The sequence below is a fragment of the Crocuta crocuta genome, unplaced genomic scaffold (assembly GCF_008692635.1).
Source record: "Crocuta crocuta isolate KB4526 unplaced genomic scaffold, BGI_CrCroc_1.0 scaffold108, whole genome shotgun sequence".
NCBI lineage: Eukaryota > Metazoa > Chordata > Mammalia > Carnivora > Hyaenidae > Crocuta > Crocuta crocuta.
The window spans coordinates 10,038,568-10,059,756 of record NW_027532825.1 but is presented as its reverse complement, the minus strand read 5'-3'; the positions used below and the strand labels follow the sequence as shown (position 1 = coordinate 10,059,756).

Below are 21,189 nucleotides of genomic sequence, written 5' to 3'. Positions count from 1 at the left end.
TGCTGCCCTTATATAGCTTATTAAAATTCACGAAACATCATCCCCAAACATCACAACTGCCACTGGATACCTGCGACATGGGTGAGTGGGCCACAGCAACAGAGCCTGCAGATGCCACCTCAGGCTTGAAAGGGTCGAAGTCCAGATCCAACAATGTCTCCTCTTTCTTCACCTCAGGGACTTCATTCTGTTAAAGCAGGACGCAACAAAATATGAGACGTTGTGATCTAATCCACGTATAATCCTCTAACTAACATCACTGAGTATCCCCCAAGCACGCTCTGATAGTTTACCCAGAGTCACTTGCTAAATGTTAAGAAGGGGGAAGTAACTGACTCCGGCCAACCAGAACCTAAGGTGCCTTGAAATGTGACCCAGGCTTCAGTTTCTGTCCTTTGTCCAGCTCCAAATCCAGCCAATGAAGAGAATGTCGCAGAAGTATGTCCTAATGTCATCAAGATCCAAGGACTTTCCTCTGCTATTTTAGCAATCTCAGATCAAGAATTACAGATGGATGAAATAGGCGAAGGGTTGGACCCATCACTGTAGCCCACTGCTGGGAGGTCCCCTGCGAAGCCAGCATGTAAAAAGGAAGGGATACCATCTACTCTGACTACACCCATCTGCGTCACCCCCTCAGATTTAGTTATCACATAACCATTCTTCATCCATAATTCTGTCGGTCTCCACTGTGCATATGAGGGAGGGAGGGTGAAAGAGACAGCGATAGGGAGAGAACCACGCCCCCGGACATCTGCTATAAAATCACCCTCTTGGATTAGAGAGAGGTAAGCCAAATATGACCTAGGATAAAAGTCCTGCTCCAACAGCAAAACATTTATAATACTTAACATTAATATTTGTTCATTTATTGTGATACCATGATACAAAAAAATAACATGGCTTGAAGTTGAGCCTAACCTTGGCTCAAATCATACAGTAAGGGTCAGAGCTGAAATAAAGCCCCATAAACCATCACAATGAAGAGAACTGGGACAGTTCTCACAGAATCAAGTGACCTGTGTTTGGCGTTTGATAGAAGCTTCAGTTTTGACCATCTGTAGTCTAGAAATTCAAAGGTCACAACCATGGATGAAGCAGGTAAGAAAAGGAATGCTCAGAGAAAGATTTTAAAGAACAAGACTTCTTTTAATTAATAATGATCATAGATGAAAATTTAAAAACATAGAGCTGTCTGAGAAGCTTTGGGGCATCATAGATCATTTTTCTTCGTGTATTCACACTCACTATTGAAGGAAATCTGCTTAAATACCACGCTATTGGTCCTGAGCTGCCTATTTTGTGACATGATTTTTCTTACACGTTTAAAATTTCACAAGGATAATGCTCTTCTGAGATCCCTCTTGTTTTAATATAATCACAAAACCATCAACTGATTCCTTTGGTCCCTATTCAAAATCTGCAGGAGTCCTGTTTTTCACCAACATTTGTATTGGTACAAGTTATTCGTTTAAAACTGCGACCACTTATATTGACTTAGAATGTGCTAGGCACTGTTCTGAGAGCTTCGTGCATATCAATATTAACTGAGGTTAGGGCACTTGGCTGCAGTCTAATGATGACAGCACTGCAATACCGTGATTGCCTTCAAAGAATGACCTTGCTAGATCCCCCAAACGTCATTTCACCTGCACGGTCTAATCCTTACAAAAATCAAGGGCGAAATGGCATCATTCCTCCATCTGGGGATGAGGAGAGTGGGCTGTTGTCCTGAGCCTGTCATCTGCAGCGCAGCTGAGGCAGGACAGCAACAGCCTGGTGCCTTTGACTCCAGCGCTAATACAGGCTGCTGCTGCTGAGACCTGGTCTCACATCTCCCACACAGGCACCAGGAGGACCTGCAGAGGCATTCTGGGCAGTCTCTCAATTCTTCACGAAATGTGAGCCCACCCAAATCTGTCCACTAATCCTCGATGGGCCTCATGGAGCCCCTATGGAAACTCGAATGGAAATGCAGAGATCAAGGATGCAAAGAGAGCTATGCTTAGACTCTTGAGATGGATCTGGGTTTGCACCCAGTTTTGCCACTGGTTAGCTGTCTCTCTCTGGGCAATTAATTCAGCTTCTTTGAGCCTCCATTTTTTCATGCTTAAAATGAGAGTAATACTACTCACCTAGTTAAGATTGTCATGAGTAGTAAAGACAATTTACCAGACAAACTACCAATACCAGGGATGAGAGAGGGGGCGTTACCAGAGATAGTAACAAAACAATAAGGAAGTATTATAAACCACTTTATCCCAATACATTTAACATTTAGATGAAAGAGACAAATTTCTTGAGAAATACAAACTACCACATATAGAGAAGTTGAATCACTATGCTGTACGCCTGAAACTAATGTAACATTGTGTGTCAACTATACTCAAATAAAAAAAAATTTTAAGAGAAAAACAAACAAACAAACAAAAACAAACCCCAGCAGGCCCAAATGGCTCTTCTGGTGAATTCTACCAAAGAGTTAAGTAAGATAAAAATATCAATTCCACAAAATTGAAGAGGAGTGAATGATTTCCCAACTTATTCTATGGAGAAAGCATTACCTTGGTAATAAAATCAGAAAATGACTTTTTTTTCCTTTTACTTTAAATGTTTATTTATTTTGAGAAAGAGAGAGAGAAAAAGAGCGTGCAAGTAGGGGAGGGGCAGAGAGAGGAGGACAGAGAATCCAAAGGGGGTTCTGTGCTGACAGCAGCAAGCCCGGTGTGAGGCTGGAACTCACAAACCACAAGATCATGACCGAGATGAAGCTGAACAGTCAACTGACTGAGCCACTCAGCTACCCAGAAAAACGACGTTATTAAAAACAACACCCTATGGACTAACATTCCTCATCAACAGAGATGCAAAAATGCTAGAGAAAGCTTTAGCAAACTGAATGAAAAAAAAAAATATATATATATATATAAACACTGCACCGTAACCAAATGGGGTTTACCTAGGGAATGCATGACTGATTTACCATTTGAAAACCAATGAGTGTAATTCAGTAGAAAAAATAATTGAGGGGCGACTGGGTGGCTCAGTCGGTTGGGCACCAACTTCAGGTCAGGTCATGATCTTGCAATTTGTGAGTTCAAGCCCAGCATCAGGCTCTGTGATGACAGCTCGGAGCTTGGAGCCTGCTTCGGATTCTGTGTCTCCCTCTCCTCCTCATGCTCTCTGTCTCTCTGTCTCTCAAAAATAAATAAACATTAAAAAAGAAGAAGAAGAAAAAGTATTTTAAAAAATCCATATCCATTCCTGTTTAAATCTCTCAATGAAGTAGGAAAAATAGGCAACTTCCTCAGCCTGATAAGGGCATCTACGAAAACATACAACTATCATCATGTTTAATAACATAAGACTAGAAGCTTCTCCCCTAAGATCGAGACAAGTATGGCCGCCTCACTACTTCTACCCAGGAATATACTGGCAGTCCTAAAGAGTAAAGTAACGCAGAAAAAAGCAATAAAAGACTTCCAGATTAAAAAGAAAAAAGTAAAACTATGTTAATTCACAGAAGATATGATCACTTATATAGAAAAGTCCTTGCAGGATATAGCATTAATATACAAAAATTAATATAACAAAAATTTTATTGATATATAATAGTATGAAAAACCAGAAACAAATTTTAAAAATCTTATTTACAATAGCACTAAAACTATGAACTACTTAGGGATAAACCCAACCAAAGATGAGAAATACCTGTACACTGGATACTGTAAAACACAGCAGAGATAAATTAGAGAAGACCTTAAAATAAAGGAAAAGCTATAGTTTCTGGGTCACAAAACTCATTAAGACATCAATGTTCCCCAAACTGATCTACAGATTCAATTCAATGCCAATCAATATCTGTATTGGGGTGAATACTGTGTGTCCCACCCCCCACAAAGTTCATGATTATAAGGAGCCTGTGATAGTGACTTATTTGGCAACAGGGCCTTTGCAGGTGTAGTGAAATAAAGATGAGGTCATACTGAATTAGGATGGACATCAATGCAATGACTAGTGACCTTACAAAAACAGGGCAATTTGGATACATAAACACAAAGACATGTGAGGACACAAAGCACACAGCCACACACAGAAAACACATGTGATGACAGAGGCAGAGACTGGATGATGTATCTACATGCCAAGGAATACCAAGGACTCTCAGCAACCACCGGAGGAGAGAGGAGCAAGGAAGGACCCTAGAGCCTTCAGAAGAAGCATGGCCCTGCTGATCTCAGACTCGATCATGACCTTTATCTGACCTCTAGCCTCCAAAACTGTGAGAGTAAATGTCTCTTGGCATAAGCTACTTCTTTGTTAAAATAGCTCTAGGAATCTAATAAAATATAACAGAAGGTATTTTTGTGGAAACGTACATATTGATTCTAAGATACATGTGGAGATTCAGAAGACCTACAACAGCCAAAAAAAACTCTGAAAAAGAGTAACAAAGCTGAAGGACTAACCTCATCTGATTTCAAGACAGTATAAAGTGACAGTAATCAAGATTAACACTGTACCGGCATAAAAGGTAGGCAAATGGATCAATAAAGAATCACAGAGCTCAGAAAGAGAACGACCCATAGACAACTAACTTTCCACAAAGGTACAAGGTCATTCGGTAGAACAAAGATAGACTTTTCAACACTTACATTTGAACTGTAAAGCAATAAACTTCAACCCATACTTTGCACATATTAAAAAATTAATTCCAAATTAGTCCCGGACCCTAACTGCAACGCCTAAAGCTGTAAAACTTCTAGAAGAAAACATTGGAGAAAATCTTTGTGACCTTGGGTTAGGCAAAGGATTTTTTAGATGTGATGTGAAATGCCTAATTCTTAAGAAAGAAATACACTAGATAAACTGGACCTCATCAGAATAAAAAACTTCTACTACTCTACTTAAAAGCACAAAAGAATGTCAACATAAGCCACATGCTGGAAGAAAATATTTGCAAATCATGTATCTGATAAAAGGCTGGTATCCAGAACATATAAAGGACTCTCAAAACTCCATCAAATAAGTAAATACATCAGCAAAAGTTTTTCACAGACACCAGTGAGGACATACTAATGTCACAGTAATGTATCATAATGTTCTCTAGACTCATCCATGTTGTCAGAAATGGCAGGATTTACTTTTTCTCAGGCCAAATAATAGTCCATTGTGTTTATACGCCACATTTTTTTTACTCATTTATCCACTGATGGACATTTAGTGTTTTTTATTTTTGAGAGACAGAGAGAGCATGAGCAGAGGAAGGCAGAGAGGGAAGGAGACACAGAATCCCAAGCAGGCTCCAGGCTCCGAGCCGTCAGCACAGAGCCCAACACGGGGCCTGAACTCAGGAACTGCGAGATCGTGACCTGAGTCAAAGTCGGACGCTCAACTGACTGAGCTGCCCAGGCGCCCCCCACTGACGGACACTTAGGTTGTTTCCACGGATTGTCTATTGTGAATAGCTCTGCTACGACCACAGGAATGCAGATAGCTCTTTGAGATACTGATTTCATTTCAATACCCAGGAGTGGGATTGCTGGATCATAAGGTAGCTCTATTTTTAATTTTCTGAGGAAACTCCATACTGTTTTCCATAGTGGTTCTACCAACTGACAATCCCATGCACAGTGTACAAGGATTCCCTGTTCTCCACACCCTCGCCAACATCTGTTCTTTGTCTTTTTTGTAACAGCCATTCTACCAGGTGTGACTCTGATGCACATCTCTCTGATGGTGGGTGGCAGTGAGCACCTTTTTATGTGTCTGTTGGCCTTCTGTGTGTCTTCTGCAGAGAAATGTCCATTCAGGTCCCTTGTCCATTTTTTAAATCCAACTATTTAATTTTTTTTCTTTTTGCTATTGAGTAGTAGGAGTTTCTTATATATTTTGGATATTAATCCCTTATCAGACATGTGATGTGCAAATATTTTCTCCCATTCCCTACGTTGCCTTTTCACTCTATTGATTATTTCCTTTGCTGTGCAGAAGTTTCTACGGTAAGTAAAATAAGCAAGACACAGAAAGAGAAAGGATCTCACTTATATCAAAAAATAGTCAAAACTGTGGAAGCAGAGAGTAGAATGGTGGTTGCCAGGGCCTCAGGGAGGGGAGACAGGGAGATGTTAGTCAAGGGGTATAAAGTTGCAGTTATGTAAGTCCTGGAGATCTAATAATGCTCAGCATGGCACTTGTAGGTAAAGAGAGTGCATTATACACTTGAAATCTGCCAAGACGATAGATATTAAGTGTTTTCACATCAACAACAACAATAACAACAACAAAAAGAGGGTAGCTATGTGAAGACATAGAGATATCAATTAGCTGGACTGGGGAGATTACTTCACACTTCACAGTGTGTACAGATATCAAAACATCAAGTTGTATACCTTAAATATACACAATTGTTATTTGTCAGTTATAACCCAACAGAGCTGGGAAAAGAAAAAGATGATATGCAGATATCAAACGAGCACATGAAAAGATGTTTAACATCATTAGTCACTGGGGAAACGTGAACTAAATCGCAATGAAATAACACTATATACTTACAATCATGGCTAAAATTAAAAAGACTAACCACACCAAGTGTTGGCAAGGATATGGAGGAACCGGAATCTTATTCAATATGGATGGAAACACAAATAGTATAATCACTTAGAAAAGTGTGGCAGTTTCTTAATAAGTTAAATTTACTTCTACCATATGATCCAGCCAGTTCACCCTTAGAGATTTACTGAAGTGAAATGGAAGCATGTACACAAAGAACAATTTGTACACAAATGTTCACAGCACCTTTATTTATAATACCCCAAAATTAGGGGCGCCTGGGTGGCTCAGTTGGTTAAGCGTCTTGACTTCAGCTCCGGTTATGATCTCACAGGTTCATGGGTTCGATCCTGCATCGCGACAGCTCAGAGCCTGGAGCTGCTTCAGATTCTGTGTCTCCCTCTCTCTCTGCCCTTCCCCCCCCTTAAAAATGAATAAACATTTTAAAAAATTAAAAAAAATAATAGTCCCAAATTAGAAACAATCCAAATATCCATCAATGGATTTAAAAAACCAAACAAACCCTGATGTGTCCATATGATGAAATATTACTCACCAATAAGAAGGAATGAAATTACTGATACAAGCTACAGAATGGATGAACCTCATAATAATCATGCAGAATAGTAGAAGCCAGACTGAAAAGAGTGCACACTGAAATCTCTACAAAATTCTAGGAGATTCACACTCGTGTATGGCGACAGTAGGCGGAGCGTTTGCCTGGAGGCTACACCACGTGGAGAGGAACAGGAAGGATTACAGACACAAAGAAACTTCAGGGGTGAGAGAGACCGTCGTTACCTCGGTCCTGGTGATGGTTTCGTGGGTGCACACAATATCTCAAAACTTATCAAAATGTATGCTTTAAATATGTGCCGTTGACTGCGTGTCGTTCATACATGGATGAAACTGATTAATGGAAGGAAGTACTCTAATAACAGGAGGTTAGTTAAACCTACTATAGCACAACTTCACGATACAGCGCTCTGTTGTTATTTACAATGGTGAGATATACATTAAATTGACATGAAAATATCTTTGTTATATTTGTAGCAAAAAAAAGCCCATAGGTTATAAAACTGATATAAAATATTGATCAAATTTCCAAAAAATATACCTTTCTGCACTGTTTGAAGAGAATAAACTTGTGGCATTACAAAAGCTACATTCATAAGAGTGGGTTTTGCTGAGAAATATAACTACACTTTCAAGTTTTTATGTTTTGCTTCTGGAATTTACTAGTGTTTGGGGGGTTAACCATGCATCCTTTATGGCATTACTCTTATAAGCATATCAGATAACAGAGATTTCAGTTTCTAGCTATAGACATAAAATATTTACAAGTATTAAGGGTGAGTGCAGACAGACAGATATATACACACATGCACACATACACTTACAATGATTTCTTTTTTTCTTAAAATTTTTAACATTTATTTTTTGTGAGAGAGAGAAAGAGAATGAGTAGGGGAGGAGCAGAGAGAGAGGAAGATACAGTATCCAAAGCAGCTCCAGGCTCTGAGCTGCAAGCACAGAGCCCAAAAGGGGGGCTCGAACCCACATACTGCAAGATCATGACCTGAGTCAAAGTTGGATGTTTAACCAACTAAGCCACCCAGGCGCCTCTAATTCTTAATGATAACACAGTATTTCAGTGAGCCAAATAAAGTCATAGGTACTATTTCTTCCAAAAACTTTTTACTTTTTTTCTTTCATTAAACATCTCTTAAGAACATTTTTACCATATTCTAAATATTAGGCAGGACACTTACTACTTCCCAATAAGTCTGGGGAGGTCAGATAATGGAGCTTAAGACAGAAAGGTTAAATAAAGTTCTTAGGAACAAGGCCAATTGGGAGTTATTTTTCATGTAATAGGTTATGTCTTTTATTGAAGGGTCACAAAATAGCTAACAATTTCTAACAGTGAATAAAGTTTTTGTATTTCATTAGTAATTATGAATGCAGTGGTCTAAGAAAAAATTTTTAAATGTTTATTTCTTTTGAGAGAAAGAAAGTGTGTGTATGAGTGGGGGAGGGGGAGGGAGAGAATCGCAGGTAGGCTCTGCACTGTCAGCACTGAGGCCGACGCACAGCTCGATCTCACAGACCTAGAGATCAAGACCTGAGCCAAAACCAAGAGTCAGACACTTAACTGACTAAGGCACCCAGGCACCCCCAGGGAATTTAACTTTATAACTGAGGGCTTATGGTAAGACCACTACAGACAGGTATGCAGTTACTGTGAATAATGGTAGTTACTACAGTATCCTGACAGGGCTCAAGAGCTTTATATTTGCAATCTCAGAATGAGACATCCTTCAACCATTCTATAAGACACTGTCAAGTATTTGTTCTACAATTTTTATTATATACAACATTAAAAGAATAGTACAACAAGGGGCACCTAGGTGGCTCGGCTGGTTAAGCGTCTCGCTCTTGATTTTGGCTCAGGTCATGATCTCATGGTTCGTGAGTTCAAGCCCCATATTGGGCTCTGTGCTGACAGCGTGGAATCTGCTTGGGATTCTGTCTCTCACTCTCTGCCCTTCCCCAACTCATGCTGTCTCTGTCTCTCTCAAAATAAATACGTAAGCTTAAAAAACGAAATAGTACAACAAAGACCCACTTACCCATGACCAGAACTTGTCAAAGCTCTCCCGTTGCCATATTTGGTGTGTGCGCCTACCTACATTTATACGATCCTGCAAATGTTCTAATGAGTTGACGCACAGCAAACTAAACTTTCTAAGGAACTGGATTCTTTGCTGGCTTTTTGTTTTTACTGGAGCAAGTTGGTAGGCTGCAAAGCCATTATAGTGCAGCCTATCATGACTTCTGCTCATTGGGCTGGCAGCCACTCTGGTCAAGAGCATGCAAGCTGACCTTAATGAGGAGAGGGACCACCAGGGAGATGGATAGGGTCTGTGAGTGCAGCGAGGTCCAGTGGTGGCCATGGGTGAGCAAATGGGCCAGCTGCTGCTGCTCCTACCACTGCATCCGGGGTTAATGACAGTATCGCTGATACAGAACAACTTGAAGAACTTGGCTAATATCAAAAACCCAAAGATGCTCTAGAGAACATGCACCCTGAACATTAAGGAGAGAGTTTGGATGGATTTGTTCAATTTACTGAATGTCCAGTATCTGCATCCTTCAGGTGCTTAGAACGCTGGCACGTATGGTCGACAGCCTTCCGCTTTCCGCGTCCGCCCTACGAGCACCACTGTGTGGCAGAACGATGATGGGTTTGCTCAACTTTAAAAGTAGGGATAATGATGGGGCACCTGGATGGCTCAGCTGGCTAAGTGTCCGACGTCAGCTCAGGTCATGATCTCACGGTTTGTGAGTTCGAGCCCTGCATCGGTCTCTGCGCTGACGGCTCAGGGCCTGGGGCCTGCTTTGGAATCTGTGTCTCCCTCTGTATCTGTCCCTCCCCCACTCACACCCTGTGTCTCTGTGTCTCTCAAAACTGAATAAAAGTTTCAAAATTTTAAATAAAAATAAAAGTAAAAAGTAGGGAAAATGACCTGTGAATCACAGGAATGACGTCAAAGCTAATTCGAAGGAGACGCTGCATATAACATACTCAGTCGCGTGCTTCCTCATCGTGAGCCCCTTCCCTTCTCCCCAACTCATTCTCCAGCGTCCCCCTCCTCCCCTTCTCCTGCTGGCCTCTCCAAGCCAGCGGACCACCACTCCCTAACCCATACCTCAAACCACATTCAAAAGTACAAAATCTCAAAAAAGACTCACACCATGAGATGCTTCGTAAGAAGGTAGAATATAAAATGCAAAAACGGGCAAAGTGTGAAAAGTCTAGACACTGTCAGAGGTTTAGGAGTCTGAGAACCTTGTAAGGTTGTGGGGCCAAACGACACAACGACTTGAGAGCACTGTCAGAGCCCCTGATGACAAACAAACTGCCCCACTTGGGCACCCCTGCGAAGGAACAATGGTGCCATGAGCGACCCAGCAGCCCAACCCACCGGCCAAAGGGGGGCTTGAGATGCACCATTTCCTTCCTTCCAGTTTTCAGCTTACTAATTCTTTCTGCGCTACCAGAATGCTAACATGTTTACTTGGAAAAAATATCAAGTGAAAGAAGAGGCAGCTGGTCTAGAAATATGCCACATTGAAAAGAGAAGTCACAGTGGTATTCAAAACCAGGCGACAAGATAGCTTGAGTGCAGAATGGCTTCTCCGGGTTGGGGAGAGGAAAAGGGCCATTTCACGAGTTTCTTAAGCAAGCTGAAATTCTAATTCAGTTTGATTGGCTATGTAAAAATTGGATAATTCATGAACTTAAAATGCAAGCTGCAGCATTCGGCTGGAAAGGTTTTGAGCAGCAGAGTTAACTATGCTAACGTGATCCCCACAGCCGCGCGGCTTAGCGGCTGCTCGGCCGTCTCGCCGTCCGGCAGAGGAGCTCTCCGGGCAGCAGTGGTCAGACGCATTTGGAGGACTAGGCTTGGACAGTCCAAAGATAACCCACCTGGATTTGTAAACAAGAATGCCATTTTCAAAATGAGAAAACATGCAGGGGCTCCTAGATGGCTCGGTCGGTTAAGCGCCAGACTCCTGGTTTCTGCTCTGGTCATGATCTCACCGTGTGTGGGTTTGAGCCCCGCACTGGGCTCTGCGCTGACAGTGTAGAGCCTGTTTGGGTCTGTCTGTCTGTCTCTCTCTCTCAAAATAAATAAATAAAAACTTAAAACATTTAAAACCAGAGAAAACATGCAACATTGCTGTTGGGAAAAGATTTAAAATAGTTGGGGGCTACCTGCTATGAAAAAAAATCTGAAAACGGGCAATCTCTTCTTCCTCGCTCTGGTCCTCGGGGGTCCCCACACTTTTGAGGACGTTCCCTGACATTTTCTAAGTCCCTCTCTGGTGGTGGCGGCTGTGGCTAGCGATGCTATCTGGTCTGGGCACCCACAGGGGCCTGGCGCCCATCTCTCCTCTCTGGAGCACTCTGTGACTACGTGGAGCACCCACCGCACACCGCAAGAACTCGGGCTCTTACCCACCTGGCTGTCCCCGCACGTGGTGGCCAGGCTTGTTTCCAAGAGGGTGCCTGGTGAGTAGATTGCGCCCCCGGGCCAGCATGGCACCTCACGTATGGATGCCATCAAACTGGCCACCAGAATGCTGCAACAGGCTCATTGCAAGTGACTCAAAATGGTCATATGGACAGAGGCCCCTCTCTGGAAACACTGGCTCAGAGCCACAATCCCTAAGGAAAGGCCTGGTGGGCGAGTAGGGTGAACATCGATCGTGAGAAGAGAAAGCAGTCCAAAACATTCACTTCAGAACATTCTTTGAAGAACAAAAGAAACAACCTTGCATGTGTACGTATCTATGGGTAGATAATATTATGACTGCTTTTTTCAGTCTCGATCTGTTACAATCCTATTTATAGGCCGTACATTTGGTTTCCAGGGATATAATATCTTTTAAGTCTTCGGTTTTAAACATGTTTCACCAAACGCCCACTTCCCTGGAATAGGTAGTACTTTGGGAGGAAAGGGAGACTGTTTGAGAAACTCTGATTTAAACAAAAAGGGCTTTTGTTGCAGAACTTCTCAGAGCGTTGGACGTGCTGACGCAAACTATGTAAAACAGAAGGGGGTACAGCTCCTCCCAGCCTCAGATGACCAAGGACCTCCTTCTCACAGCATCTTATAGGATAAGATGAAAAATGCTGTTTTAAAAGAATAATGTGGGGCGCCTGGGTGGCTTAGTTGGTTAAGCCTCTGACTTCAGCTCAGGTCATGATCTCACAGTTCGTGGGTTTAAGCCCCGCGTCGGGCTCTGTGCTGACAGCTCAGAGCCTGGAGCTGCTTCAGATTCTGTGTGTCCCTCCCTCTCTCTGCGCCTCCCCTGCTCGCACTCTGTCTCTGTCTCTCAAAAAGAATAAACTTTAAAAAATTAAAAGAATAATGCAGGAATGCATGGTGCACGCGCGCGCACACACACACACACACACACACACACACACACCCCACAGGCAATTTATTTCCATTTAGGTTCCAGGGAGGGAGAAATAAAGAGGGCTGGCAGTTCCATTTTTGTTATCACAGAGCCAGAGAAGCAAAGTCAGCCGTTTGGTCCTGACACGCAGACCTCTCCCTGTAAGCAGGCAGGGATATTTCCCAGAGAAGGTCTGGGGCCATTAGAGGGCTCTGGAGGCCGGATGGATTGTTTCCAATCCCCAGACACACTCAGGAGGGACTGTCACCATAAGGAAGTGTGGTGTATGAGACACAAATGCATCGGAGGTGAGGGATATTTCAACCTCCACACCTGGAGCTTCTGGGCGGGATTAATACAGACACTCTTCTTTCCCACTAAGTACAGGATAAAAATAGCAAACTGGGGACAAAAACTTACCTGTCCAATATAGAATGACTTATTAAACTTGTTTAAAATATCAAAATAAAACTGAAATGGACCACTCCCTATGATCATAAATATTAGATATCTGGGAGAGAAAAGCTTTTCAGATACGTCTCAGCCTTCTAGCTGTCGATGCTCTGCTTCCGCACAGCTGGCATTGCCCTTTCTCCTGGGGTTGTTCGTTCTTTTTCATCGTTTATGTGTGCCTATCTAAAGTGTCACAGCCTCAGGGCAACGGTCCCTTCCCTTAGAATATGCAACTTGACATAGAACCTGATCGACACATCGAATATTATGAGCACACATGTACATGAGCGTGTATGTATGTGTAAGTCCAACAGCCCGAAATACGGAGTATTTGGAGTCATACTATTTAAGAAATTAAAAAAAAATTTTAATGTTGTATTTATTTCTGAGAGAGAGAGAGGCAGCATGAGCAGGGGAGGGGCAGAGAGAAGGAGACACAGAATCTGAAGCAGTTCCAGGCTCTGAGCTGTCAGCACAGAGCCTGACACAGGGCTTGAACCCACAAACCATGAGATCATGACCTAAGCTAAAGTTGGACCTTTAACCAACTGAGCCACACAGGTGCCCCTAAAAAATTTTTTTAATGTTTTTTATTTTTGAGAGAGAGAGAGCGTGCACTAGCAGGGGAGGGGCAGAGAGCGAAGGCAAGGGGCATAGAGGGAGGAAGGGGGACAGGGAATCTGAAATGGGCTCTGTGCTGACAGCAATGAGTCCAATATGGGGCTCGAACCCACGAACCGCGAGATCATGACCTGAGCCGAAGTTGGACGCTTAACCGACTGAGCCACCCAGGCGCTCCCTCAAGTACACTATTTTCAAGTGGAGCAGTTATACATGGTCAATCATGACATACACTTGACTCAGTGGGATATTTCCCTGGGAGACATCTGTTCATTCACGGTGGGGCTTTGTTCGTGGCCATATATCTGTGCTGCAGGGAAATCCTGGCCTAAAACAGGGGTTCTCACAGCGTGCTCTATGCCCAGGGTGTCAGCGTCACTGGGGAGTTCATTAGGAATACAGATTCTTGGCTCCCACCCCAGAGCGGCTGAATCAGGAAGCCTGCTGGATGTGACCCCAAAGGGGTGAGAGAACACACACTGTCTGTCGATATCGACAGAGGAACAAGAAACCAAGGGGACGATCAAGATGCTTCAGGGACAGGTGTCACTTGCGTAACTTTATTGTATTTTTTTAAATGCTCATTTATTTCTTTTGAGAGAGAGAGAGAATCCCAAGCAGGCTCTGCACTGATAGTGCAGAGCCTGATGCGAGGCTCGAACTCACAAACCGCGAGATGACCTGAGCTGAAACTGAGTCAGATGCTTAATGGACTGAGCCACCCAGGTGCCCCCAGATAAAGCTAGATTATATCACTCAATAAGCGAGGAAGCAGCCTGAAACATACACCTCTGCTCCACTTCCTTCTCTTGATACTGTGACGTAAGACTCACAGCCATTTAGTCAATGCAAATACTTTAGTCGTACTCTGTGGTCCGAGGCCAGAGCCATGTTGCTGCAGAGTCAGAAAAAAACGAGAGAAACCTCCTTCTGCCTCCTCTCGATTACAAGAAAACGATATAAATGAAGCCGAACTTCCCCAAATATGCACCCCCACGATGTCTCTGGTGGTCAGTTCTTTCAGAATCCCCAGCACACTGATGGAGAGGACACATAGCCAGTATGTTCTGGAAGGTACAGGGGAAGGGGTGCTTTCCTCCACTTCCCACAGCCTAGGAGTAGTGCACCGACACCAGCCAGGCTGGCCCAGGGGGCCCCTGGTCGGCTGGTACAGCTTAGAAACCTGCTTCCTCTCCCTGCATCCCCAACTCCTGGCTTTTCCCACGCCTTCTACCCAACAGTATTGCGAGAGCTAATGCTCTTAGAAGCACTAAGCTTCATGAGCCAGCAAACTGCAAATAAAGGAACATTTTAAGGGAAAGGACACTTTTGAACCACATCTTTGCTTCAGAACTAGTCCACGTGTCGCATTGCCTGTACTTCTGCTGTCTCAGCTGCTAAAGGGAACAGTCTTCAGCTAAGTACACATGGCTTCTAGGTGACTACAGTCTCTGTTCGTGGAGGGGATCAAGGGCATGTTCTTGGAGGGTGCAGGAGAAAGCAACCTGAATTAGGGTATCATCACCCTAAAACGCCCCCCATTTGAAAACTGATGTAATACAAAAGAGAAGGGAGCCAGGCTGTTAGCAAATACAATCAGACAGTGTAACTTGGATATGGGAACTGCTCACATTTGGTGCCAGCCAATGGCAGGCACTGGGTAAGATCACCTGGCTCTAGATGGCTAGCCCTGGCGGCATCTGGGTATCCACAGACATCATCTGTCTGTGTACTCACCCAGGGGCAATCCCCGCTCCTCAAAAGGAGCTGCTAAATTATATTTCAAGGCCTCGTTAGCTTACCAAATTCCACATCTCACACAAACAACAGAAGAAGGAAAGTATTAGCTGACAGCATTGTGCCTTATTGATGGATGCCCTTAAAAGCAATGACAGATGAGGACTGGCTTCCGAGTTGCTGCTTTCTGAGCTCTGTCATTAGTGCATTGTTTCTGCCTTTGTCACAGGACGTGATGGGGATGGGATGTCATACAGTGTTGTTACTGACGTACTCAGTAATTACAGCGCCGCATCCTCAGGTCTTGTATAAGTAGGTATTATTTCTGACCCTGAGGACCCTAGGAACAAATGATATTGGCACAATGTTTCTGGGAAATTTCTCTCTTAAAACAAAGAAGCAGCTTTGATGATATTAATAACAGCTCCAGAAGCCAAGAATCTTCATTCTTTTTTTAAAAATTTTTTTTAACATTTATTCATTATTGAGAGAGAGAGAGAGACACACACAGAGCATGAGCACAGGAGGGGCAGAAAGAGGGGGAGACACAGAATCTGAAGCAGCTCCAGGCTCTGAGCTGTCAGCACAGAGCCCCATGCGGTGCTCAAACCCACAAACTGTGAGATCATGACCTGAGCTGAAGTCAGACGCCTAACCAACTGAGCCAGCTAGGCGCCCCCTTCATTCTTGAGACCATAGGATGACCAAGTTGCCAGCAGAGGTAGACCTGCAGCCACCGAGGGAGCTCTACCTGGGGCAGGTGCACCCAGGGGTCTTTGAGACCAGGGTAATCGCTGATGTTTCTGTTTGCCAAACTACGTAAATAGACACATTTACTTGTGCAGAAGGTCAAGAGGCTTAAAAATAGGCACCTCTTTTCACTGCATTTTCCTATTCTCTACTAGGAAGCAATACAAAAGAAATAACAGAAGGCATAAACACATGAATTCACACATACTGACGTTCACCAGAGTGCTGGTAAAGAATCAGAACAGCTGAAAGCAACCTGGTCCATTCCTCAGATAGAATTCTCTGGTTAAACATTTTCTTTTGAAAAAAACACAAAAAACAAAAAATAGTATCATGACATGAAAAAAAAAGATGCTCAATTAGATTAAGTAGAAAAGTCAGGAATATATTACAATCTGAATTGTATGGTACAAATTCGGTATTTACCTAGAAAAACAGACTGAAGGAAAAGAAACCAAAGCGCATTCATTAGGGGCTATGTCAGAGTGGTATGATCTGAGGGATGATGAAAATTCTTCATTTCATGCTTTTTGGTATTTACAAATACATATGGATGTCTCCCATTGGAGAATGCTTTAGACATACCAAGTAATCAACAAACCGGAATGACAACTAAAATGATATTGCTGGCTCTAACGTCCGCCACTGTCAAAGCTGGTCCCTGGTTCCCTGCCATGGAACTTCTATGGACATCCCAGCTCCATACCAGGCACTTACCTGCGACGGTGTCGTCACACTGATTTCCGGAACAAAGTTGTCCTCAAAGAAACTGATGATGTTCTCCTGTTGAAGTTCCTTTGTTGGGGTGACTTTAGGCAGAGGTGGGACAGGAGGCCCTTTCCTGGTCTACAAAACATCAGAAACACACGCAAACTAGTTTGGCCAAAGACGACATGTGAGATGTGTAGAAATGCCATGAGAACAGTCCTGGGCGGACATGTCGGTCCCCAACAGATTTAGATGTGTGAACAGAAATAAGAACCCCGAACAGAGCAGAGAACTCTGTCATCCTTGCGGGCTCTCTGAGCACCGACAAGTAAGGATCCCATGAGAAATACTCAGGCAACAAGACTCCATGCATCTCAAAACAAGCGCAATGCGCAGGGCCGGCCGCCTCTGCCTCTAGAGTTAAAATGAAGGCAATGCCTTTTTTGGAGTCCACTGAAAATGATTTCTCATTTCAACAATAAATTAGACTTTGAACACTAGCATCAGGAAAACTCGTCAGTAGAATCAGTGAGACCACCCGTAAACAGCACACATTTCACTTCCCACACGAGTGTTCCAAGGAGTAGGAACTTTATAGATCTATTCCATGGATCTTCTCACGACTCGCCTTAGTTTCAGAGTTTGAACTGCACTGGGGACTTCTAGTCTTCTTGGAGGGATTTCTCCTTTACCCAAAGTGGGGAAGACCAGGGCAGCAATGTTTCTCTGCATTTTCCTTTTCTAGCCTTTACTGTTTTCCCCACTCGTCTCTTCTAGATGCTTTTGCTGAGTGTCTACTCATGTGCCACATACTGGGGGGAATCCCAAAAATGTGAAAAGGCATATAGACATCATGGCTTTCTTGGCCATACTTGACCCGAGTGTAACTGAAAGTGCTGGAGGAAAGAAGGTCCTGGCAGAAGGTAGGATGGATCGGAGCCTTCCTGAGAGCAAGAGGTAAGAGGAGAGGAGGGCACGCAAACCTCAGGAAGCGAGGCTATGGACAGAGGCCTCAACACACTCAAAGGTGGTGTGAGGATGTAGGCATCCAAACTGGAAAAACAGCTTGATTCCTTAGTGACCTCTCAATGCCTACAGCCTTGAAGTCTCCCCAACAGGAAACTCCTCAATCCACCAGCACCATGGGACTATCCCAGACGGGGGTCCTCACCACGAGTTCTTCCACCCACCCCAGTATATTTGACCTCTTCCTACCTGTGAAGGTGACCTAGGCCTTGCCGGTGCAGGAGACGCAGGTGCCAGCGTGTGATTGGGACTCGCTGTTGGACTCGGGATGGGCGAAGCCTCCTCGGGCGGCGATGGCGTCTTTGCGATGCGGAGTGGACCAGAATCGCTGGATGAACACATGAGAGTGAGCAACGGGCAGTCTAAAGGACGGAACTTACATTTCAGGGGCCTTCCATCCCAAAGGTTTCCTGAGGCATGACAGGTTCTGGCTGTCACCTACCCCCCTTCTTGGTTAATTCTGGTTGTTATGAACAGTATTGTCCACTGAGTGCCAGGCCCCATTTGTAATCCATCATCTGTAACTGTCACAATAGTCATGTCTTACTGTCCCTGCTTTACAGGTGAGTAAAGTGAGGCACAGAGAGGTTAAAACCCCTGACGTTACAGCATTTGGCTGGCTCTGAATTCAGGCCTTGGGAATCCACCCCCCCTGTTCTTTCCACTGTGCCAAACAGGCTCTCCAAGAATCTTCTAGAGAAAAGCTGAATTCGCTGCCCCACTTTCAACTTTTGATTTCCTAGAGAATGTTACTATGTCATAATCAATAGAAAAACCTACACTGAAAATGATAAATTTTATGTTAAAGACATCCTCAAGAAAGCACTAAGATTTTACAGGAGTCTTGTCTGATAAATAACAGTTGGAAACAAATTCATTAGTTTTTCCCCTTTCTACGCCTTATAAGACTGAACTCAGACTCCTTGACGGGCATGAGCAAATTATGTGAAGGCAGACTGTCAATAATAGTTCTTGAGAACTCGTTCCATTCCTGGCACCAGGCCAGAGGCTTGGAACCAGCTCAAAGGTGATGAACAGGAGAGGGGCCCCTGGGACACATCCTACTCGCTAAGACCTAGCATCTACAGATTGAGGGAACAGGGTCTCTACCCCAAAATAAACTAGCGCATACACCACAGCATGGTCTACATATCCAAGGGAGTGAGTCCTACAGGGAATGTGGATGGACCACATGATTGAGGCTACAGGCCAGCAATCATGGCCTCTGTTTGGAAGCATGGTTCCAATCTACGCTCCACAGGGAGCCCACTGAGCTCACTCACCACCTCGTTCTGCAGAGGAGTATTGAAAAAAACCAAAGGGACATTTGGTAAGTGGCCATGGCCCCACTTCGTCTTCATTTTACCTGATTCAGCAACACTGAAGCTTTCACACACATTTGTTTCACGTCTCAATGAGGGAGTGCCCCTTAAGTTTTTCACGTGCTTCACAGTGAAAACACCCAATGTCATTGTGACGTTCTTATTACACCTTTCTCTTTGTTCCAAGGTCATACTGAGATACCTTATTGGAAAGAGAGCTTCCACTCTTTTCATTCTTGTAGGGAGTGTCTTTCCCTTTGAAGCATAAGAGATCCTAAATGCTCACTTGGTGTAACAGCTGTAGCAGAGACTATTATGAGGATGGCTACTACAAAGAGCATCATTTGAGAAAATCAGCTCTCTCTAGAGAGATCCAAACACTAACATGGGTAGGAGTGTGTGTTTTTAGAAATGTGTGTGTAGGACTCTATATGTTGATTGGTGTTAAAATTGCAAATATAGAATGTCAGACTGCATATTACCTTACAAGCCATTTAGTTCAATGCCATCTTTTTTTTTTTTTCCTCTGTGGATTTAAAAAAAATTGAGCTCTTTAACCAGAGGATTAACGGGCTCACTCAAGGAAGGCAAAACCTGTTGCCTGCAGAGTCAGAAACCTGAAAGCTGGATCTTCTGATTTCCAGCCCAAGGCTCACAAGTCTGCATTCCTTGAGTGTATGATGCCTGAGAAGGATGCAATAAAAGGGTTCCAAAATCACAGGAGAATGAAGGTATGAAGTCAACTCCTAGGAAGGTAGACAATTCACCTACGGATCACTGGGCCTTCAGTGTATTTGACTGACTGATTCACAATAAAAACGCGCGACAGGATCAAAACAAAGCACATTTGCGAGGTCAAGTCAGGAAGTAAGATGATGGTGAGGTGTCAACTGCTTCCCCAAATGGATCCACTAAAGATGCCAGCGATCAGCCTAAGGACTAAATGCTGGGAGTTTAGAAAATCCTTTTCCTCCAAAGACAGGAACAGGTGCACAACTAGAAGTTACGTGTTAAAAATTTACACGCTGGCTGACAGGTCCCATGGAAAATGGAGACAGGCAGATCGTCGATTCGATTGTGACAATGACGAAAGCCCACACTGAGTAAATCTGAAGGCTAAAGGTAAACACAGAACTGAGGCTGCTGTCAGTCTCCACGTGGAAAGGCTCCTGCGTTCTAGACTTTTCTAAAAGGATGAAAACAGCGTGGGCTGGTGCAGACTGCAGAAATTGCGATAAGCGCTGTGTGAACTTGGCTCTGACGAGCACAGCCTACCTGGGAGCCCCTTGAATGGTGAAGGCCTTGTCAGCGTGCTGGTCACCCAGCTTCGTCATCACTTCATACAATTTGTGGCAAAGCTAAAGGGAAAGAGACATTGGTCTATTAGCTGTAGGTCATTCTGGTGCCAATTGAGGCTACTGCCCTAAGAGAAGAATTGTTTACTGAAAAACTGAGAACCTTAACGATAGTAGGGATGGTCTCAGGATACCTTTAAATTCTGCAAATGGACAATTGAAAACTCATGTCAAGGGGCGCCTGGGTGGCCCAGTCGGTCGAGTGTCCAACTTTGGCTTAGGTCACGATCTCAAGGTTCGTGAGTTCAAGCCCCACGCCAGGCTCTGTGCTGACAGTGCAGAGCCTGCTTGGGATTCTCTGTCTCCCTCTCTCTCTACCCCTCCCTGCTCTTTCTCTCTTTCAAAAACAAAAACAAAAAAACCCCAAAACCAAACCCATGTCAAAACCGAAAGCCCACAAACACAAAAAAACTTTTAGAAAACCAAAATATGTTTCTCTGGGGCGCCTGGGTGGCTTAGTCGGTTAAGCGTCTGACTTTCGCTTAGGTCATGATCTCGGGGTTCGTGGGTTCGAGCCCCGCGTCGGGCTCTGTGCTGACTGCCAGCTCAGAGCCTGGAGCCTGTTTCAGTCTGTGACTCCCTCTCTCTCTGACCCTCCCCTGCTCACGCTGCCTCTCTCTCTCTCTCCTAGAAATAAATAAAATATTAAAAAAAAAAAAAAACCAAAATACATTTCTTAACCAGAGTACAGA

General features: G+C 43.8%; 1 protein-coding gene across 1 annotated transcript in view; it reads right to left on the bottom strand.

The window, feature by feature from the left end:
• Positions 1-21,189, bottom strand: part of AMPH (amphiphysin) — a 137,159-nt gene that overhangs the window by 46,632 nt on the left and 69,338 nt on the right. The window contains exons 9-12 of the mRNA XM_077781160.1: positions 20,418-20,500; positions 18,010-18,148; positions 16,804-16,932; positions 71-187 (exon numbers count right to left, since the gene is read on the bottom strand). Coding sequence (XP_077637286.1) covers positions 71-187; positions 16,804-16,932; positions 18,010-18,148; positions 20,418-20,500 — 468 coding nt within the window. The remainder of the gene's footprint in view (positions 1-70; positions 188-16,803; positions 16,933-18,009; positions 18,149-20,417; positions 20,501-21,189) is intronic.